At 46.6% G+C, this 17,934-nt stretch overlaps 4 protein-coding genes across 7 annotated transcripts; 3 read left to right on the forward strand and 1 right to left on the reverse strand.

Moving 5' to 3' along the window:
* The first annotated feature begins 164 nt into the window (after positions 1-164).
* Positions 165-4,814, forward strand: rundc1 (RUN domain containing 1). Its single transcript, XM_061302296.1, has 5 exons — positions 165-795; positions 1,693-1,851; positions 2,105-2,303; positions 2,376-2,471; positions 2,554-4,814. The coding sequence occupies exons 1-5, from the start codon at positions 403-405 to the stop codon at positions 3,417-3,419; spliced, it is 1,713 nt and encodes a 570-aa protein (XP_061158280.1). The 5' UTR covers positions 165-402; the 3' UTR covers positions 3,420-4,814.
* A 1,664-nt stretch (positions 4,815-6,478) lies between these two features.
* Positions 6,479-8,069, forward strand: rpl27 (ribosomal protein L27). The gene is made up of 5 exons (XM_061302757.1): positions 6,479-6,557; positions 7,038-7,120; positions 7,537-7,706; positions 7,790-7,900; positions 7,982-8,069. Exons 2-5 carry the CDS (start codon positions 7,040-7,042, stop codon positions 8,028-8,030), a joined length of 411 nt encoding a protein of 136 aa, XP_061158741.1. The 5' UTR covers positions 6,479-6,557; positions 7,038-7,039; the 3' UTR covers positions 8,031-8,069.
* Positions 8,070-8,369: 300 nt separating this feature from the next.
* bcat2 (branched chain amino-acid transaminase 2, mitochondrial) lies at positions 8,370-12,788 on the reverse strand. Of its 3 annotated transcripts, none has more exons than XM_061302754.1 (11): positions 12,552-12,788; positions 11,315-11,386; positions 10,683-10,883; positions 10,379-10,489; positions 10,179-10,298; positions 9,939-10,102; positions 9,663-9,805; positions 9,472-9,557; positions 9,269-9,409; positions 9,107-9,181; positions 8,370-8,989 (listed from the first exon to the last, which is right to left on the reverse strand). In XM_061302754.1, the coding sequence occupies exons 1-11, from the start codon at positions 12,567-12,569 to the stop codon at positions 8,948-8,950; spliced, it is 1,173 nt and encodes a 390-aa protein (XP_061158738.1). In that variant the 5' UTR covers positions 12,570-12,788; the 3' UTR covers positions 8,370-8,947. The 3 variants fall into 3 exon arrangements, with proteins under 3 accessions (XP_061158738.1, XP_061158737.1, XP_061158736.1); XM_061302753.1 differs by having other exon boundaries at positions 10,683-11,175; XM_061302752.1 differs by having other exon boundaries at positions 10,683-11,386.
* Positions 12,789-13,703: 915 nt separating this feature from the next.
* On the forward strand, positions 13,704-17,641 carry kcna7 (potassium voltage-gated channel, shaker-related subfamily, member 7). Of its 2 annotated transcripts, none has more exons than XM_061302749.1 (3): positions 13,704-13,986; positions 14,103-14,889; positions 16,373-17,641. In XM_061302749.1, the coding sequence occupies exons 2-3, from the start codon at positions 14,212-14,214 to the stop codon at positions 17,231-17,233; spliced, it is 1,539 nt and encodes a 512-aa protein (XP_061158733.1). In that variant the 5' UTR covers positions 13,704-13,986; positions 14,103-14,211; the 3' UTR covers positions 17,234-17,641. The 2 variants fall into 2 exon arrangements, with proteins under 2 accessions (XP_061158733.1, XP_061158734.1); XM_061302750.1 differs by having other exon boundaries at positions 14,204-14,889.
* Positions 17,642-17,934: the final 293 nt, after the last annotated feature.

Genomic DNA, 17,934 nt, shown 5'->3' on the forward strand with positions numbered 1-17,934 from the left:
GACACTGTCCTCTTTTGAGGTCGGAAATGCAATAATCCGAGTGGTCAACGACAAGCCAGGCGTTAGAGGGGATTCATCGAACGATTCGTTTGAACGAATCTTTTGAGTGAACTGATTTTAAAGATTCAGTTCACCTAAAAGAACTGGAATGCACATCACTACGCAACATACACTAGATTTCCGGGTTGGGTAAAAGGCTTCTGCTGTGACGTAGGTTATTTGTTACTTTCGGAGAACCTGTGATTGGCCGACGCGTCTCACACTGACGTATGAGTCAGTCTGCATCAAAATGGCGATACACCTGTCTCTATAACGGTGAACGGCTCTATTTTTGCGCGATTTAGTTCATTATCACGTTCTGAACCGAGAGAGAATTATTATTAGAGGGCGCCTCCGTTCACTATGTCTACGGAGGAGCTTTCAGCCTCGGATAGCGAGGCCGCGCTGGCCGGCTCCGGCGAGCGCTGGGCGCCGGTGGGCGCGGTGGCCAACCCCGAAGAGGAGCGCGCGAGTGGCGGTCAGCCTCGGCGGACAACCTCGGTCGGCGGAGGCGACGTCGACGACGAAATGGCAGGGCGGCTGAGGAAGCTGGAGGAGGAGCAGGAGTTACTCAATTCGTCGCTGCTCGCGCTCACGTCGCACTTTGCCCAGGTGCAGTTCCGACTCAAGCAGATAGTCCACGCGCAGAGCGACGAGAAGGAAAAGATGCTCACCGAGTTGGAGGAGTTCGCCTTCCGGGGATGCCCACATGTGCTCGGCTGCGGGCCCCGGGACCCCCAGCACCTCCACAACACGGTGAGCGGGGAAAAACGCAACATTTCATTTGTTGTCATGCGAGACTTTAGCTTCTTGTGTTTACTTTCTTCGGCTTTAGACACGCCTTTAAGTCGTGTACTAATTAATTAATTAATTTATACATACAAAGCATGTTCTATTTTGTCTCCTAAGATAAACCAATGCTGGCAATGCAATCAAAACACGGATAAATGAATAAATGAGACTTTTGAGCGAAGGGCGTCCATGTCCGTGTCAGCATGACGTCACATGGCAATAAATAACCTCAGACCTAAGCGGCTTTCTGCGTCGCATGCCTTCTTTTTCTCTTCTTCTATCACTATATCTCATCTTGTGGTTTTCAGTCTTTCCTTGCCTGAGAGCACCATCAGGCAGTCTGAATGTCAGTAAAAGAAAATATGCAGATGGCTTTCTTATTTGATGAAGGCTGTTGTGTACTCAGCCAGTGTTTACTTCCTGTTCTTCATGTCTTTGCTACCTTCACACATGCTTCACCAGCAGGAGGACCTGGTGAGTTGTACTACACGTTTGTCTCCATTTTCATTTGAAATTTCCCGTCATTCATTTTTGTATATTTTTTTTATGTTCAAATACACTCAAAATATTTTTGAGGTTGTTGCTTTTTTTTTTTAAATCTCCCTTTACAAAGATAGTAATGCTCACTTTTGACTCTGAGGTATTAATTTATTAAGCATGGTGCCAGAAGTAACTGCACTGCATCGAGCTGTTCCCATAGGAACCTTAACTTGACTGACTACCAGGGGGGAGTATACTACCAATAAATGGACCCACATAAAGAAGAGTTTCACACTTGACTGATCTGCCTGTGACTGTCATTGTCTGTCTACATGCGCTGCGGCACTATTTGTGTTTAAATGCCTGTGGTTTGCGTTCCAGAGCGAACGGGAGAAGCGAGAGCGTCTGGAAGCTCAGCGAGAGAAGCAAAAAGATCTCATCGTCCAGCTCAAGACGCAGCTGGATGACCTGGAGCGCTTTGCCTACCAGGAGGGCAGCTACGACTCGCTGCCTCAGTCGGTTGTCATGGAGCGGCAGAAGGTAAGAACCCGATGGCCACTTGCGCTTCCGACACTCTGATGGAGGCCGAAGTACAAGCCGAAACATGTCAGGTAATGCAACCTAAAATATTTTGTTTGAGATAAAATAACCAGTGAATTGGAGCTGAAGTATTTTAGTATCGAAATGGTAACCTCAGACGAGGCAATTTTGCGATCATGGAACCTGCGTTCACCAATCAAAATGTACACTATTACTCTCCTAATTGTTTGTAACCCGCCGCCACGATGGTTAGGTCATCATCGACGAGCTGATCAAGAAATTGGACGTCAACCTGAATGAGGACATCGGCAACCTGTCGCCCGAGGAACTGCGGCGGAGAGTGGACACCGCCATCGCGCAGATCGTCAACCCAGCGCGGGTGAAGGAGCAGCTGGTGGAGCAGCTCAAGACGCAGATTAGAGACCTGGAGATGTTCATCAACTTCATTCAGGGTTAGCAGCAGCCTCGCATTCCGTGCGACATTGTGGAGGTTTGAGGGACTAAACACGTTGCTCTCCTCCCAGATGAGGTGGGCAACCCTCTACTGGGCGGCGACGACGACACATGCGGTCAGCAGCCTCTAGCTGCCAAGGCCAGAACCCCCAGGGGGAAGAGGACTGGTGAGTCTGACTGGTACTGCAGGCTTTTCTGGTTCTGTTATTTTCCATTAACGGATTGATATTGGCCGCTTGTCTTCACCAGCGGACCCGGAGCAGGCACGGAAGATGCGTGAGACGGGCCTGCAGCTGATCCAGAAGGCTCTGGCAGTGCTGCAGATCTTCGCCGTTAGCCAGTTCGGCTGCTCCGCCGGCCAGGCTCCGTCGGGCGTGTGGCCGCAGGACTCTGCGCAGCGTGACTACGGTCCTCTGCTCCGCCGTCTGGAGGCAGCTGTGGACAAGGTCCGTGTGCTGGGCTCGCGCCACCAGCCCGGCACGGACCACGTGGTCAACTACACCGGGAACTCCGCTCTGGGACCACGCGACGAGCTGACCACGTGCGTACGCAAGGACTTGGCCTTGGTTCTCAAAGACTTGCTGGCTCACGGTCTGGTGTCGCCGTCGCAGACCGTCAGCCTGGTCCTGGCGCCCATCTCCTGCTTTCTGCCCCACCGGACTGCCGGCCCCCAAACCATACACCCCTGGGAGCTCTTTGTCAAATACTACCACGCCAAAAACGGCAAGGCCTTCGCAGAGTCGCCTGCCCGCCAGCTCTCGCAGTCCTTCAGCCTGCCGGTAGGGGACGGTCCGGTGACCGTTACCCCCAAACAGTCCCTGCTGTGGGCCATCCACACGGTTCTGAAGGAGCACGGGCGCTACAAGCGAGGCCCCGACACGGAGTTCAAGGCACTGGTGTGCATGGCGCTCAACGAGCAGCGGCTGGTGTCGTGGCTCAACCTGCTGTGCAAGGCGGGCACGCTGGTGCACCCGCACTACCTGGCCTGGAGCTACATGGCGCAAACTGGCTTCGAGGGCGCCCTGCGCATCCTGGGCCGCATCAGCCACCTCAAGTTTGACCTGCCCGTCGACCTGGCCGTGCGGCAGCTCAAGAACATCAAGGATGCTTTCTGAGCATACCCGACCGACGCTATCAATGGAGAAGGCCAAATCACAAATCAAACAATTATAAAGTATTATGTGATTAAAATGAGGGATTAAAACGAGGGATCTTAGGTTCTGTACATACATTAACTCGTTTTGAAACTTATCTCTAATTAAGCCAGTCAATCTTTCCTGTCTGAAAATCAAATGCGGCCCTCGAGCACCCACCCCGTGACAGCTTTCTGATTAGCCTCAAAATTCTGCTACTGACAGAGTACAAAAGTATCTCGACCCTCATGGCTGACAATCCACAAATGAGGAGGCACTTGCACAGTGACTGACTTTGCTGCTTTTCTTATTTCATTGAAAAAGAATTAATGTGACATGACTGTAGGTATACCATATTGGTTGTGTCAAGTCTATCTTCTCCTTGAATGTAAACACCGTCGCGGCTGTTAGAGTGCTACCTACACACGTGTCGTATGTTTTAAAGTGCTAACAAGGACACCAGCAACAAGTCAGACCAGAAAAGTAGAAAATGTTTTATATTATTGTTATTCTATATTCTATATTGTTACTTATGCATCGAGATGTATTCATTTATTGGACCATATCAGCATACTTGTAAAAGCAGCTGTGGAGTGGGAGAAACAGCAATGTGTACATCTTCTGTTAGTTTAGACCAGGGGTGTCAAACTCATTTTTATTTTGCACGCCGCATTGTAGTCATAGCTTCTTTTGGAGGGCCATTATGACTGTCAACCCAAATAAATGTACAGTGCCTTGCGAAAGTATTCGGCCCCCTTGAACCTTTCAACATATTGCCACATTTCAGACTTCAAACATAAAGATATAAAATGTTATTTTTTTGTCAATAATCAACAAAAAATGAAGTGAAACAAAATTCATTGGCTAATTTAAACTTTAACAAATAAAAAACTGAAATATGTAGACCAGGGGTGGCCAACCAGTCAGAGACTAAGACTGAGCCATATTATACACATGAGCACACACGAACCTTTTTTTTTTAAATTACGGTATTCTGATTTCACAGATAGGAAATGACCAAATGGTCATGTGACAAGTTCCCGCCTTTCCGGGCAGTATAAAACATGCTGACCTGGAGAAGGAAGCTGTTGTTTTATCTGCTGCCGTGCCTCGTGCATTGGCCGCCATTAAACAACCCACGATCTTGCCAATAAAGAAACAACTCTATACTCCACATCTTCTGTGTTCCTGGCTCAACTTCGGACATTCCCGCACAACACGCAACAGTTGTCACTTGTTTTTGTACGTTCTTTTGTGCGGTTTTTAGTTTGTAAAGACTTCTAGCTTGTATTTTTGATTTTAGCAGATGCACTGATCGGTTGGCACTTTTAAATTTCGTTGTACGTGACGATGACAATAAAGATCGCTTCTATTCTATTCTATTCTATTGGTGCGAGTATGTTCAAAGGTTTTGGCTTGACTTTCAACAATGGGCTTGTTCAAAAGGGTTCTCTTTGTTACTCTTAAATATGGCTTTTTTCATAATGGTAAATTTGATTATTTTATTAATGATATTATTTTGTTGGCCAAACGATATACAGTCAAACCTCGGTTTTTGAACGTTCCGGTTCTCGAATAAATCGGAATTCGAATAAAAAATTCGAGATTTTTTTGCTTCGGTTGTCGAACAAAATTCGGAGGTTGAACCTCGCGAAATGAGCCGGGAGGACCTGAAAAAACCCGACCGCGCAACCCGGATGCCGACTGGCTCCGTTATTATTGTATTTTCGTTACTTTGAGGATTGTATTAAGCCCTAATCATGCCTCCAAAGAAAGTAAGTGAGAGCACTAAAGCTAGAGGCGTAGCCAGGAATTTTTCTAGTAGGGGCGCGCGCCCACAGGAAAAAAAATCGAACATCACCCACGCCGTTCGCTGATCGCTAAAACAACATCCGAGTCCGGGAGGCAAACGGTGAATGGATAACATCACGCACATAGAATAGCGCAAGCACATTCGCGCAAGACCGAAAGAAAAAAAACGGCATGAAAATGAAGAATCGAAAAAGCTCGATTTTTTTCAACGGGGGCGCAGGGAGTCCTAACCCGGGCGTCGTCCCGGCTTCGCTACACCTCTGACTAAAGCCATCCTAAAACATAAAGACGCTCTTGAAGCAATGCGACAGTGAGCACCCGGCGCGCCGCGGTTGCACAATCGGACCAAATTGAGGTCCCTGCCCACTGAGGTCCACTTAAATTTTGGAAAGCACATCAGGACTTTAAAAATACTTTCTAAATTTCAGCGACGGCTCTGTCACAATAATGCAACCAGCGCAGTGCAGTCGCGTGGTCGGCAACGCGCCTCGGTTGCGCGTTCGGCGGCGCGCTGCAGTTGCGCGATCGGACAAAAATGCGCAAATAAAAAAATGCTTAAAAAAGGCGGGTTTTTTGTCCTGGAACGGATTAAAAACGTTTCCATTATTTGTAATGGGAAAAATAGATTCGGAATTCGACCAATTTGCTTCTCAAACCCCCTTCTGGATTGTGGTCGAAAACCGAGGCTCCACTGTATACATAAATGTCACTTCTTTAAAACAAAAACAAACATTCTTCATTGGAAGAGTGATTTGAAATCCTACGACAATTCGTTAAAACTCATCATCACCAACAATGCTGTAAAACTGACCTCATTTATTGAAATGCTGTTTCTGTAAGATGTTTGCTCTGGTAGATGGAGTCGCCCTGTAATGTGTTTTTTTGTTTGTTGTTGTTGTTTTCTGGTATTGTGGATGTCTTATTTTGTTTTTGTCTACTTGTGGTTGTTGATGTTATTAAAACTTATGTGTTTGTGCTTGAATAAAAGTTTGAACTTGGAAAACACAACTGTTAACTGTCAGCACACTGTTTTCCGACAAACCAACTGCTTTACGGCAGTAACGTCACCCCTTGTACCGTGACTTAAGGTCACATACTAGAGTAACATATATAAATAGAACAATAGATAATTGTGTAACATATAAACGGAACAATTTAAGCATAAAATACAGCCAAAGCGTCTTACAATTGGCCACGGAAAAAGCACCTAATTTATTTCCGGAAGTGACGTTTCCACGTGCGGGTCAAGGTTCGTAAAAACCTCCACCACTTCCTTTCCTACCAGCGGAGGCCGTCGAAACGCTTTCAGTGAGTCTGTTTTATTGGGACAATCTTTAAACATCGCATCCCGTTTGGTGCATTAAAATACTTTATTGTGCTGGACATTACGTAGACTCTCTACTGCACCTAACACGATTGATATGTTCGCAAATCCACGTCTGCTTTTTCGTTCAAATGAGCGTTTACGACTGCGCTTAGATTCAGCGGCGTTGATTCCATCATGGCAGCCTTCCTGTTACCATGTTTATGCTGCTTGACACTGCTTGCTTGCCAATAAATATATACCTTTTTACTTGGACCAGATAGAAAACGTGTTATTTTCATTTTTACGAAGTTAACGTCGCACGGGGTCTCATGTTTGTACTTGTTAGCCACACGATAGCTAGCACCAATTTAACCATAAGCGACGTATATTTTACGCGCAGTTCCTTGTTCCTTCCTTCTACTCGATTACGTGTTATAATGATGCGGCGATGCCTCGCTGATGTCTTATTGTCCACCGTGCAGAAATGGGCAAGTTCATGAAACCTGGCAAGGTGGTCATGGTCCTGGCTGGACGCTACGCCGGCCGCAAAGCTGTCATTGTTAAGGTAAAGACACACACAAGTTCTAAAACGACCACCAACTTCATGTCAAGGAAGAAGCTCGTTGTAAATTGCTCAACGTAGCTCCCGTAAAACCACTGAAATAAAGACTACTTACCATTTGAATTAGTAGCAGAAAGATGCTTTCTGAGCCACAACATTGCAGAAATGTTTCAGCATCGTGCTGACGTACATTGGTTTTAAAGGTCAAATATGCATATTCTTTTTACTTGTGTAAAAAGACTTGCAGCACTGCATCTTACAAGATTGTGGAGCTCTTCTTTGTGAGCATTTGTCTCATACTGCCACCATATGGCTGAGGTGCACACCATAACAAATACAACTTTTATTGCAAGGCTCAAAATGTAATTCCATTTTAAAAGTTTCTTACATGAAGCGTTTCTCCATCTTGTGTGAATCAGAATATCGACGACGGCACGGCCGACCGGCCTTACAGCCATGCCCTGGTGGCCGGCATTGACCGCTACCCCCGCAAGGTGACTGCCACTATGGGCAAGAAGAAGCTGGCTAAGAGGTCCAAGATCAAGGCTTTCGTTAAGGTCTTCAATTATAACCACCTCATGCCCACCAGGTTAGTGCTCTGGCTGCACCTTTGGTCAGCCTGCTTGGGAAAACACTTTGCATTTGGAGGTTTAAAATGTTTTTGTTGTATAGATACTCCGTGGACATCCCCCTGGACAAAACTGTCGTCAATAAGGACGTCTTCAGGGATCCTGGGCTAAAGCGCAAAGCCAGACGAGAAGCAAAAATGAAGTTTGAAGAGAGGTGAGCTTCCTTTTCCGGAAAGTTCTAACCTGTTAAGTTCACCTTGGTGTCATCTTGATTGGGTCCACTGCTTTTTTGCAGGTACAAGACAGGCAAGAACAAGTGGTTTTTCCAGAAGCTCAGGTTCTAAAATTCTGTCAATTCACTAATAAAACTGTTAAAAAAAATAGTTTGTTAGCCTTTTGTGATTGACCAAGAGTTGTAGAAGTATTTTTTGTGTTTGTACTTTTAGTTTTAAGCCATTTCAATTATATCACAATTTGATTTTGTTTGATATTGGAGCCACAATTGTTAAAAAAATTAAAAAGTACAAATATTTTATACTGGTAATTGTACTGAATAGTTTTTAAAAATTCTCCAAAGTATATTAAAAGGTCAATCATTTTACATATTTAACATTTTGTTTTATAGTAAGTTGTTTTGCAAATAATGGCTCGTTGGTCCATTTTCAAAGTAAGAGCAGACTGACTGGACTTGAATGCGCTTTAATGTAAAAATAACGCAGACTAAACAAAGAGCACATCAAAAGAACAGTGAAAGGGCTGATTACTGAGCGGAAGACGCGCTGACCTGCCAAACGGCAGTCAGCAGGCACTTGACGAGAGTACGTGGAAGACAGACTAAACTAATGACACTGAATTGTGCGGACCAAAAATTTATCATTTAAAAACATCCAAAAAAACAAACAACACAAAACAGTGCAGACGGCCAACATCTGTTCGCACCAATCTCCATTTTGGGCCTTTTAGTGCACGGCGGCTCGTCCCAGCCGACTGGGAGTGCAAAGTGGCCACTTTCGTCCACAGCAACCGTTTCAAAGCACTGCAATGCAGCCCAGCACTCGCGTCCAGAAGAGCTGCAACTTTGTGCTATGGTTGTATTAGTCTATTTAGAAAGTGGAACCGTGGTGTTGCATCTTGTTCATATTGCTCCTAAGTCTCATCTCTACGGAGTGGCAGGAGTGCATTAGTGGTTTGAGAGATGGGAGGAAAGAGAGAGAAGGGGGGGTGGTCCAAACTGCTGATGCTACAACCTTGTGCAAACCATTTAAGACACCAAAGGCGCCCAGTCGCTGCACTTGCGTCCGTACTGTGAAAAGACGCAAAGGATTTCATCTCATAATTGTCATTAAAACAACTTAGACTTGGCAGCCATATTGTTTGTGGAAGCACACCAGTGAGGTCACGCTTGTGCCGTGGCACTCACCTGAATATCGGTGAGCTCTTTGTAAAACCTCTGAGCCAGGTCGGGTCCGTTCTGCATGGTTGGGATCTGGTATGTCTGAGAAGGTAGGAAGGAGAGTCATGGATTTGTTTGGACACAAGGGGGCGCTCACCACCACCACCACCAAAAATCAAACAAGCACACCTGGCCCTTGTAGAGGAGGCTGCCGACTGGACACACCACGCAGGCGGTGCCGGCGCCAAACACCTCCAGAACACGGCCGGCGTCCACCGCGTCCAGCAGCTCCTTCATGCCCATTGTGCGCTCCGTCACTTTGAACTCGCCCTATGCACAAACAATTTTTCCAACCAAAACATTTGAAGGAAGCAATATGAGGAAAAACTGACCCAGTTTCTGGCCAGGTCCAGCAGAGACTGCCTGGTGACTCCGGGAAGGATGATGCCGTCCAAGGGCGGAGTCACTAACTCTTTCTCTACAATACAGAAACCCAGACGGATCGGTCCAGAAGGAACTGAATCGAGTTTATGTAACATGGCTTGTGTCAACGCTTTGCAATATTGCTGTCGGCTCATTGTACCTCCATTGTGATCATTCCAGTAGATGAAAAGGTTCATGGTCCCGACCTCGGTGATCTCCTCGTTGTCGCCGTACAGCCACAAAACTTGCTGGCAGCCGCGCTCAACTGCCTCATTCTGGACCGCGATGGTTGGGCCGTAGTTTCTGCGAGAGACGCGTCGGTGGCACGAAAAAACCCCCATCATGGCTCAATGTCGACTTATCAAAAATTGTGTCAACTTTGGGTATTTAAGAGTCTGGTACTGTCGTTTAGAGCTTTTCCGTCGAGGCGACTCACCCTCCCATCTTGTAGGCGCCGACTCCTCCCTGCCAGGCGCGCACGAAGGACGGGTCAGCCAGCAACGAGACGGGGTTGAAGGAACCCGTGGCGAAGTACGGCCCCACCGGGCCCACGATCACAAACAGCAGCGCCTGGCTGGGTCGAGTCACGCCCAGCGACGGCTGACAGATGGACCGACGGTGAAGATCTCAGATCCCGACACATGCAAAAATTGACGCGAGATGAGATGTGCCTCACCTCTGTGCCAATGAAGGTGGGCCGGATGTAGAGGCTGGCGTCCTGAGAGTAGGGAACCCACTCCTGGTCCAACTCCACCAGCTTCTTGATGCACTCCAGCAGTTCACCTTTGTCAAATGTCTGCAAAACAAAACAAGCGCCATCAAAAAATATCGATGACGACGACCAAAGGAGCGCTTTGGTGCCGGCTCGGAACTCACGGGCAGGCAGCTGCGCTGGGCGCTGCGGTGCATGCGCTCCATGTTGAGCATCGGCCGGAAGAGGCGCACGCGGTTGTCCACGCCACGAAACGCCTTCATGCCTTCAAACAGCTGACAAGCAGCACCACCACAACGACACAAGAACGTAAATAAATGCAACACATTCTATTACATTTAGGGTGAATCTCATCTATTTTTACATTGTTTGAATAATGTAACCTTTTTTTCAAGCGTACTCTTGAGGTCTTCTTTTTAATTGTATAAAAAAAATTGCTTTAGCTACGTGTAGTATAACACAACTGACCTCGATGGAGTAATGCAGAGCGGAGGTGGCTGGATGCAGCGAAAGGTTCTGGAAAGGCTTGATGCGAGGCGCATCCCAGCCGCCGTCAGCCGACCATGAGACGGTCAGCATGTGGTCCGAGAACTGCTTCCCGAACACCAACGTGGACGGGTCGGGCTTGACCGCGCCTTTGGGGTTGCGCTCCACGATCAGGTCAGCGGCCTGCGGCGGCGCCGCCGTGGCCCAGACCACAAGCACAGTGATTGATTGCGACACGGCCATGCTCGCTTCATTTGATTTGCCACGATTACGTTGCATGAGCGAGACAAGTAGAAGGGACACGCTCCAAACGCAACCACATCCAAGTAGCAAAAAAATGCAATACTTTCTTTTACATACTTTTGTCCAAGAATTAAAACAAATCTGAAAAGAGTTTTTTCCCTCAAAACATCCAACTTTATGATCACTGATTCCACCTTTACACTTGTTTTTTTTTTCCCCTAATGTGGCCCTTCTACCATTTTAGCCATTTAAAAGATGAGCATCAATTAGCACGAATTAAACGAGAGAGGAGAGAGCATGAGGAAAAGCAGAACATCGGATTAAAAGGGGAGACACGTGAAAGGTTCCCATGATGCTTTGCGGCCCCTTACCTTAAAGGAGCTGGCGAGGCGGCGCGGCGTCAAGGCCAAAGGAAGAGTCAGACACAATCTCCCGTGGACCACCTGAGCGACAGGTCAGCAGAGGTGAGGCAGCTTGTTGCGTGCGCATCTAATTGGTGGGTGTGCGGTGCTCTTGACCAATCCGATCGCGGTGGCACACTGCTATAAATAGAAACCTGGCACACTTCCCAGTGGATCGGAGTGTGTGATCACTTGACTTGACTTGTTTACTTAAATAAAATAATAAGTGTATGAGCCCAATTACTTGCATTTGAGTATTTTGAGTCTTGATACTCGATCATAAATTTCTGCATTACAATTTTGATGAAAACATGTTTGTTTTCGTGAAATATTGTAAAACAATTTTTTAATCAAGCACAGACTACACTTTACTCAAATACATTTCCTCTACAAATTCACATTACTTTGGAGAAAAAAACTTGTACTGTTATAAGAATAGAGCAATTATTAAAGGAATTTTTATTTTTACAACAAAGAGGAATTTTGTGGCTATGACATGTAATTTTACAAGAAAAAGTTGTAGTTTTCCAAGATAAAAAGAAATCTAAAGAGTTAAATAATTGTAGCACAATTGTACAAGTCACATCGATTGAAAAAATACAAATGTGCAAGTTTTTTCAGTGACCAAAGTGTTTTTTTGTTTCTATTTTGAAAGTTGGCCGTCAATTTTATTCACGCTTCAAAATCAAAATATAACAATTGCGTTTATCAAAAATTTGAATTAATCACATCTACGGTTCATGCATAAAATTCATATCTAATATTAATACGCGCAATAAAGCATTTTATGTAATCTATGAACGTGTCAGACTTGTTCCCAACCACAGTCTGTCGGTGTATGATGCAACTTTTTATTAGCGTTGCCTATTACTGTGGGCAATGACGTCATGGCACGCCGAATCAAACAATGAACCGTGACTATTTGTGCACGATCTTTTGTTAATGTAATCGAGTCTTCTTTTTTGAGCTTTTGGACAGAAACGCAAAAATCCCCACGTTTACAAGTGGGATTCCGTCCGATGTCCCTTTTTGTTTTATAGGTCGGCGGTGCTCTTGCGGGACACAGTAGCTCCAGTGAGGCAATTGGAACGCCATAATATCGCCTTTCATCTTGGTTATCTTTATTTGCTCGCTATCCGTGCGCTTGGAGTGAAGCATTAACCCAAGAAGGTCAACAGATCACGACATTGCTCGCCTTTGGACTCACCGATCGGAAAACTGCCATCGCTGCTCTGCTGTGTGCTCACTGACTATTTACTCGTGTGGAAACAAACGCCTATAAGTTCCGTTCTTCAGTGTCACACTTTCGGGTACATTTCATGAAACAAACACTTTATAATATAATTCGATTATTATCCTCTCAAGCTTGGCTTTGAAACGAAACACTTGTAGCGTGAAATTAGATTCGCGGTGTATGTTTTGGGCCAACGACACAAGTTCCATTGCTGAAGCGTGACGAAGGAGTGACTCGAGCGTCACTTTTGATTGGCTGTAGCCTGCCTGAGAACTGGTAGCTGATTGGCTAATGGAGGGGCGGGGTGCTTGGTGTCACATAAAAAGACCTCCATTCGTTTCCCCCTCCAAAATTTAACATTTTATTTAAAAATATTACTGACTGAAAGCATTTTATTGATAATTTGTAAAGTTGAAAGTTTATGTATTGTTAACTGCTCCAAAAAGTTTGAAGCCGTGTTTTTATTTTATTTTTTATTTTAAAATGTGATCAATCCCATCGAGTGTGAAGTTTAAGCTTGAAATGTGTAAGGTAGTTTGTCAAGTGAAATCGTGTATTGTTCCATCATAAATAATAATGGCGCGGACACCGGCAACAGTTCTGCTTGCATGCAAAAGCGACAACATTAGCATTGGCAAGCTCAAACAACATTGGGCGGGACACTTGCCCTCAAACACAAATTTGTTGAAAGAAGTGAAACAGGTTTCAGCTGACAAACTGATACACATCATGTTTTCAAAATTTGCAAACAGGAAGAGCTGACAAAACTTTAATATAAATGTTACTTTTCACGCTCACTCTCACATCAGTGTGTGGGTGTTAAGTGTGGTAATTGAAAACGTCCGGGTGTCATTCATGATGCAATGTTAATGGTTGAACAAGCTGGTAATTTTGGGGGTCTCATTTAACAGAATTTAACAATAATGAAAGGAATTTAAAATAATTATTTTGCATTCTGAATCATTAGTCATATTTGAATCACTTTGTGTGTTATCATTTGCAGTGTGTTTAAGGTCATGTTTTAGGGGTTAATTTTGGGGGTGAGGGGGTCTCCAGGGGCAAAGGAGGCGAAGGGCCAGCAGCGGTGTTGGCCTTTGGAGAAGGTGGCAGATTAAATTTCCGCCTTACAGCATTTCCTGACAAGCGCGGGGGGAGAGAAAGTGAGCGGGCGAGTTAGGGCGTCCCCGTCAAGTGGCCCACACATACGCCGAACGATCGTGGCTTAACACCAGGCACCTCCAACCTCGCGCCATCATATTCACCAAAGGACTACAAAGAGGAGCAGAGTGGACACCATCAGCATATTTGAGGGGATGCTGGACCCCCCGAAGACGGACGGGGGAGCCTGAGCAGACGGCGACGCTCATGGGGGCGACGCTCGCTGATTGAATCCACAGGAATCACCAAGGTAAGACTCATTTCCTGAAATTTAGAGAAACAATTCTCAAACGAGGGTTTCCAGGGTGAGTCACAGTTTGGATCCACAAAATAATTAGCCATAAATGATGTCGTGTCATTTTACAGTGGCCTGGTGACAAAAATGAGTCTGACATGCGACACCCCTGTCTTGGAGGATCAAATAGTTGGATTTTGAGTCTTTCAAAGTACTCTTGTCATGGTTCAAGGTTGAGACATGGCGAGCCCAGAAAAAGACGACAAAAGCAAAGACAGCCCTTCCTCTGAGGGCGAGGACAAGCGGGTCAAAGATGAGCACAACCAGCAGGAGAAGGCGAGCGGAAAGGCAGTGGTGGTGTCCCCTGGTGGTGAAACCAAGCGGGACAAGCGGCGTCCAGCGTGCAGGAGCGGCTGGGGCCTAACTGAGCGTTTGGCCATCAACGTGTCGGGCATGCGTTACGAGACCCAGCTGCGCACTGTGGCCCAGTTCCCCAAGTCCCTACTGGGTGACCCCCGTAAGCGGCTGCGCTACTTTGACCCTGTGCGAAACGAGCTCTTCCTCGACCGCAGTCGGGTGTGCTTTGAGGCCATACTGTACTTTTACCAGTCGGGCGGCAGACTGCGGCGGCCGGCCAACGTGCCACTGGACGTGTTCCTCGAGGAGCTGCGCTTCTACCAGCTGGGCGAAGACATCCTGGACCGTTTTAAGGAGGATGAGGGCTTCCCCAAGGAGGAGGAGCGAGCTCTGCCCAGCGGGGATCTGCGCCGCCGCCTTTGGATGCTCTTCGAGTACCCCGAGTCATCCAGCGCGGCCCGCATCATCGCCATTGTTAGCGTCCTGGTCATCATCATCTCCATCCTCATCTTCTGCCTGGAAACGCTGCCTGAGTTCAAGAACGAGAAAGAGCAGAGGGAGGTACGTGGCATTCACAATTCAAGTTCCTCAATTCTCCCAAACTGTTCTCGGATGAACTTGCTCAGCTCACGCTTTGTTAACTAAAATGCAAAAGTTAGATGTCCCGATTTTATCAAGTAAAATGATCCCTGAATACATATTTATTCATCTTTGGATCTCCCAACATTGCTTCTTGTTGTGGTAGACTTTGACCCATTGTCCAAAATTGTCTAAGTTCGATTCATGTGAAAGACTCGGCATTGTTGGTAACATTGTTGAACTCGATTCCGAGAAGAGAGAGAAGGAAAGGAAAATGAGGGAAAGATCTTCCCTTGAGTATCCAAGAAGCAGACTAAACAAGACCTGATAGCAGTCAGGATGGGAGAGCACATTTAGATGGAGACGATATTCCAGAAGTCGAGGTAGAGCCAAGTGCATCGAGTCGAGGAAAGCAGATGAGGTGCTCTCGGGTTACCGCTCAGAGATATAGAGCTCCAAATATAGATGAAGGATAAGCCATCCAGATATGATTCTGTTTATTAATAAACTAGAAAACAGCATGACGATGACATGATGGTCACCAAAGCAAACCAGGCTAGGGCAAAGGGGATTTTGATTTGGATTAGGGTCAAGCCTTCAATTATGTTTGGGCTATGGGTGAAGAATTTGAGTTGGATAAATAAGATTGGCATTCATGGTTAGGACTTGGTTTTAGGGTCCTAATTTGGTTCGGTTTAGGCTTTTGGATCATAAATTTAAGAATTCAGGATTTGACTAGGATTTGGGCTTTGGTTAGGGTTTGAATCAGGTCTGGAGTTTGCAAGACAGAGATGAACTCTGTGCCATTAGTGTTCAACCAGCTTGCACTTAAACCATATGAAATAGCTCACAGTCACAAGGGGGCAGGATTGGACTCTGTCTACGGTTTCGGTGAAATGACGACGAGCAACCGCACGGCATGTCGTGGTACAGCCAAGTCTGATTAAATCGCACGTGTCAAAGGCCAGGCCAGGCCAGGCCAGGCCAGGCCAGGCCAGGCCAGGCCAGGCCAGGCCAGGCCAAGCCGGATATTGTTGACATTATCCCATTGTCAAACGTGAAGATGGATGTGGATAAAAGAAAACGAAGGCCAGACAGTCAGGACACAAGTTGAGCACTGTGACGCTAACCACAAAACTGCAAGCGTAACTTGAGTCATCTTGTTAGAGCCAAGCCCAGTCAAGTCGCCCACTTCCCAGAAAATGAGCTAGTGTTGGTGCGAAACTCAAGTCCAACTTTTTAAATATAGACCCAGAAATTAAAAATGAACCCGCAACAAGTGAAAGCGGAGGAGCGCTACACGTCAACGTCGAATTGGCCTACAGTGCAAAGGAAACTCATCCACTTTTGGTTTGTCTTATGCGATCGTTTCGATAATTTGCAAATTGCTTGAAACTCGGACGCTTACAGATTGAGACTCGCTTAGGACTCGGCCCTACTTCTGAAACCGGTCGTTGTCTTCCAGAGGTTCAGCAGCGTTCTTCACACGGCCGTCGGCAACGAGACGCTCTCCACCTCGGCGGTCTTCACCCCCTTCCAGGACCCCTTCTTCATCGTGGAGACCATCTGCATCTGCTGGTTCTCTTTCGAGCTGGTTATGCGCTTCAGCTGCTCACCCAGCAAGATGCACTTCTTCAAGGACGTCATGAACACCATCGACTTCTTCGCTATCATTCCCTACTTTGTCACGCTGGGCACGGAGCTGGCCAGGGACAAGGGGGCACAGCCCTCGGTGTCACTAGCCCTCATCCGGGTTATCCGGCTTGTGAGGGTCTTCAGGATCTTCAAGTTGTCTCGACACTCCAAAGGTCTTCAGATCCTGGGGCAGACGCTGAAGGCCAGCCTGCGAGAACTGGCCCTGCTCATCTTCTTCCTCTTCATCGGCGTCATCATCTTCTCTAGCGCCGTCTATTTTGCCGAGGTGGACCGCCCGGACACGGCATTCACCAGTATCCCCGAGGCTTTCTGGTGGGCCGTGGTGTCCATGACGACGGTGGGCTACGGCGACATGTACCCAGAGACAGTGGGCGGTAAGCTGGTGGGCTCCATGTGCGCCATCGCTGGCGTACTCACCATTTCCCTGCCTGTGCCCGTCATCGTGTCCAACTTCAGCTATTTCTATCACCGCGAAATGGAGCGGGACGACACCACTGAGTACCAACACGTGTCCACCTCTCTCTGGGAGGGCGACGACGACGACGAGATGGACGAGGCGCCTGAGGACACACGGGAGAGTGTACCACTTTACGGAAGGAACAGTAAATCTGATGGAGATGTTGGCGGGGCGAACATTCTTTTCAGAGAACCTCTGGTCACGCAGGTGTGAAGGAACCACAGAAGCAGCAATAGCAGCAGGATGGAAAATCAAAGGGCGACACGGATAGTGGGCACCTGCAAACAACCACATAAAGACTGACATATTTTACAATTTTTAAGTTTGCAACAAATTTATGCTGTTTGAAATAGTCATTGCAGTCAAGTGACATTCTTGGGCTAGCTGCATGTGTGGCACGTGCTATTCAGCAAAATTCAACCCAAATAAATGTAGGCCCTGGCTAAAGCTATATGAACATTAGAATCTGTTAAAATTCTCATCTGCTCAAAGGTAAAATCTGTTGGCCGGCCACCCTGTCTAGCTAGCACCACAAAACTAATTGCCGCCATTTAAATGAACAAACAAACAAGTGCAAACGATTGCATAATCTTCAGTGTCAATAAATATCTTTGGCTCAAATATGCCAGATGACTTTGTGAGTTGAACAGAATGTGCCACACCACGTATTTGCGTACATATGAATACTTTTATAGCAGAATTTTGAAGGTTACGTTTTACAGAGGTTCAAATAAAAAGAGATATCACTACTTGAAGCTCATGTGCTGCCATTCCACCTCGACATGCAATGGAGCAGGCTGCTTTTCATTTACAAGGCAGTGACATCAACAAACATCAAAAATCCTTCTTGAAATGATCATCATGCTAATGGGCGCCACATGCTTCTTTGATTTGCTTTGTTTTGACGCCGAAAG

Source organism: Syngnathus typhle, linkage group LG17 (assembly GCF_033458585.1).
Source record: "Syngnathus typhle isolate RoL2023-S1 ecotype Sweden linkage group LG17, RoL_Styp_1.0, whole genome shotgun sequence".
In the NCBI taxonomy this organism is placed as follows: Eukaryota; Metazoa; Chordata; class Actinopteri; order Syngnathiformes; family Syngnathidae; genus Syngnathus; species Syngnathus typhle.

Coding starts and splice junctions, on each gene's coding strand:
- rundc1 (XM_061302296.1), top strand. CDS start 403: ATGTCTACGGAGGAGCTTTCAGCCTCGGATAGCGAGGCCGCGCTGGCC. Junction 796..1,692: donor CCCAGCACCTCCACAACACG/GTGAGCGGGGAA, acceptor TTTGCGTTCCAG/AGCGAACGGGAGAAGCGAGA. Junction 1,852..2,104: donor TTGTCATGGAGCGGCAGAAG/GTAAGAACCCGA, acceptor CACGATGGTTAG/GTCATCATCGACGAGCTGAT.
- rpl27 (XM_061302757.1), top strand. CDS start 7,040: ATGGGCAAGTTCATGAAACCTGGCAAGGTGGTCATGGTCCTGGCTGGA. Junction 7,707..7,789: donor AACCACCTCATGCCCACCAG/GTTAGTGCTCTG, acceptor TTTGTTGTATAG/ATACTCCGTGGACATCCCCC. Junction 7,901..7,981: donor AAAATGAAGTTTGAAGAGAG/GTGAGCTTCCTT, acceptor GCTTTTTTGCAG/GTACAAGACAGGCAAGAACA.
- bcat2 (XM_061302753.1), bottom strand. CDS start 10,979: ATGCAACGTAATCGTGGCAAATCAAATGAAGCGAGCATGGCCGTGTCG. Junction 9,410..9,471: donor TGGACCTGGCCAGAAACTGG/GTCAGTTTTTCC, acceptor GTTTGTGCATAG/GGCGAGTTCAAAGTGACGGA. Junction 8,990..9,106: donor AAGAGCTCACCGATATTCAG/GTGAGTGCCACG, acceptor GTCTTTTCACAG/TACGGACGCAAGTGCAGCGA.
- kcna7 (XM_061302749.1), top strand. CDS start 14,212: ATGGCGAGCCCAGAAAAAGACGACAAAAGCAAAGACAGCCCTTCCTCT. Junction 14,890..16,372: donor ACGAGAAAGAGCAGAGGGAG/GTACGTGGCATT, acceptor GTTGTCTTCCAG/AGGTTCAGCAGCGTTCTTCA.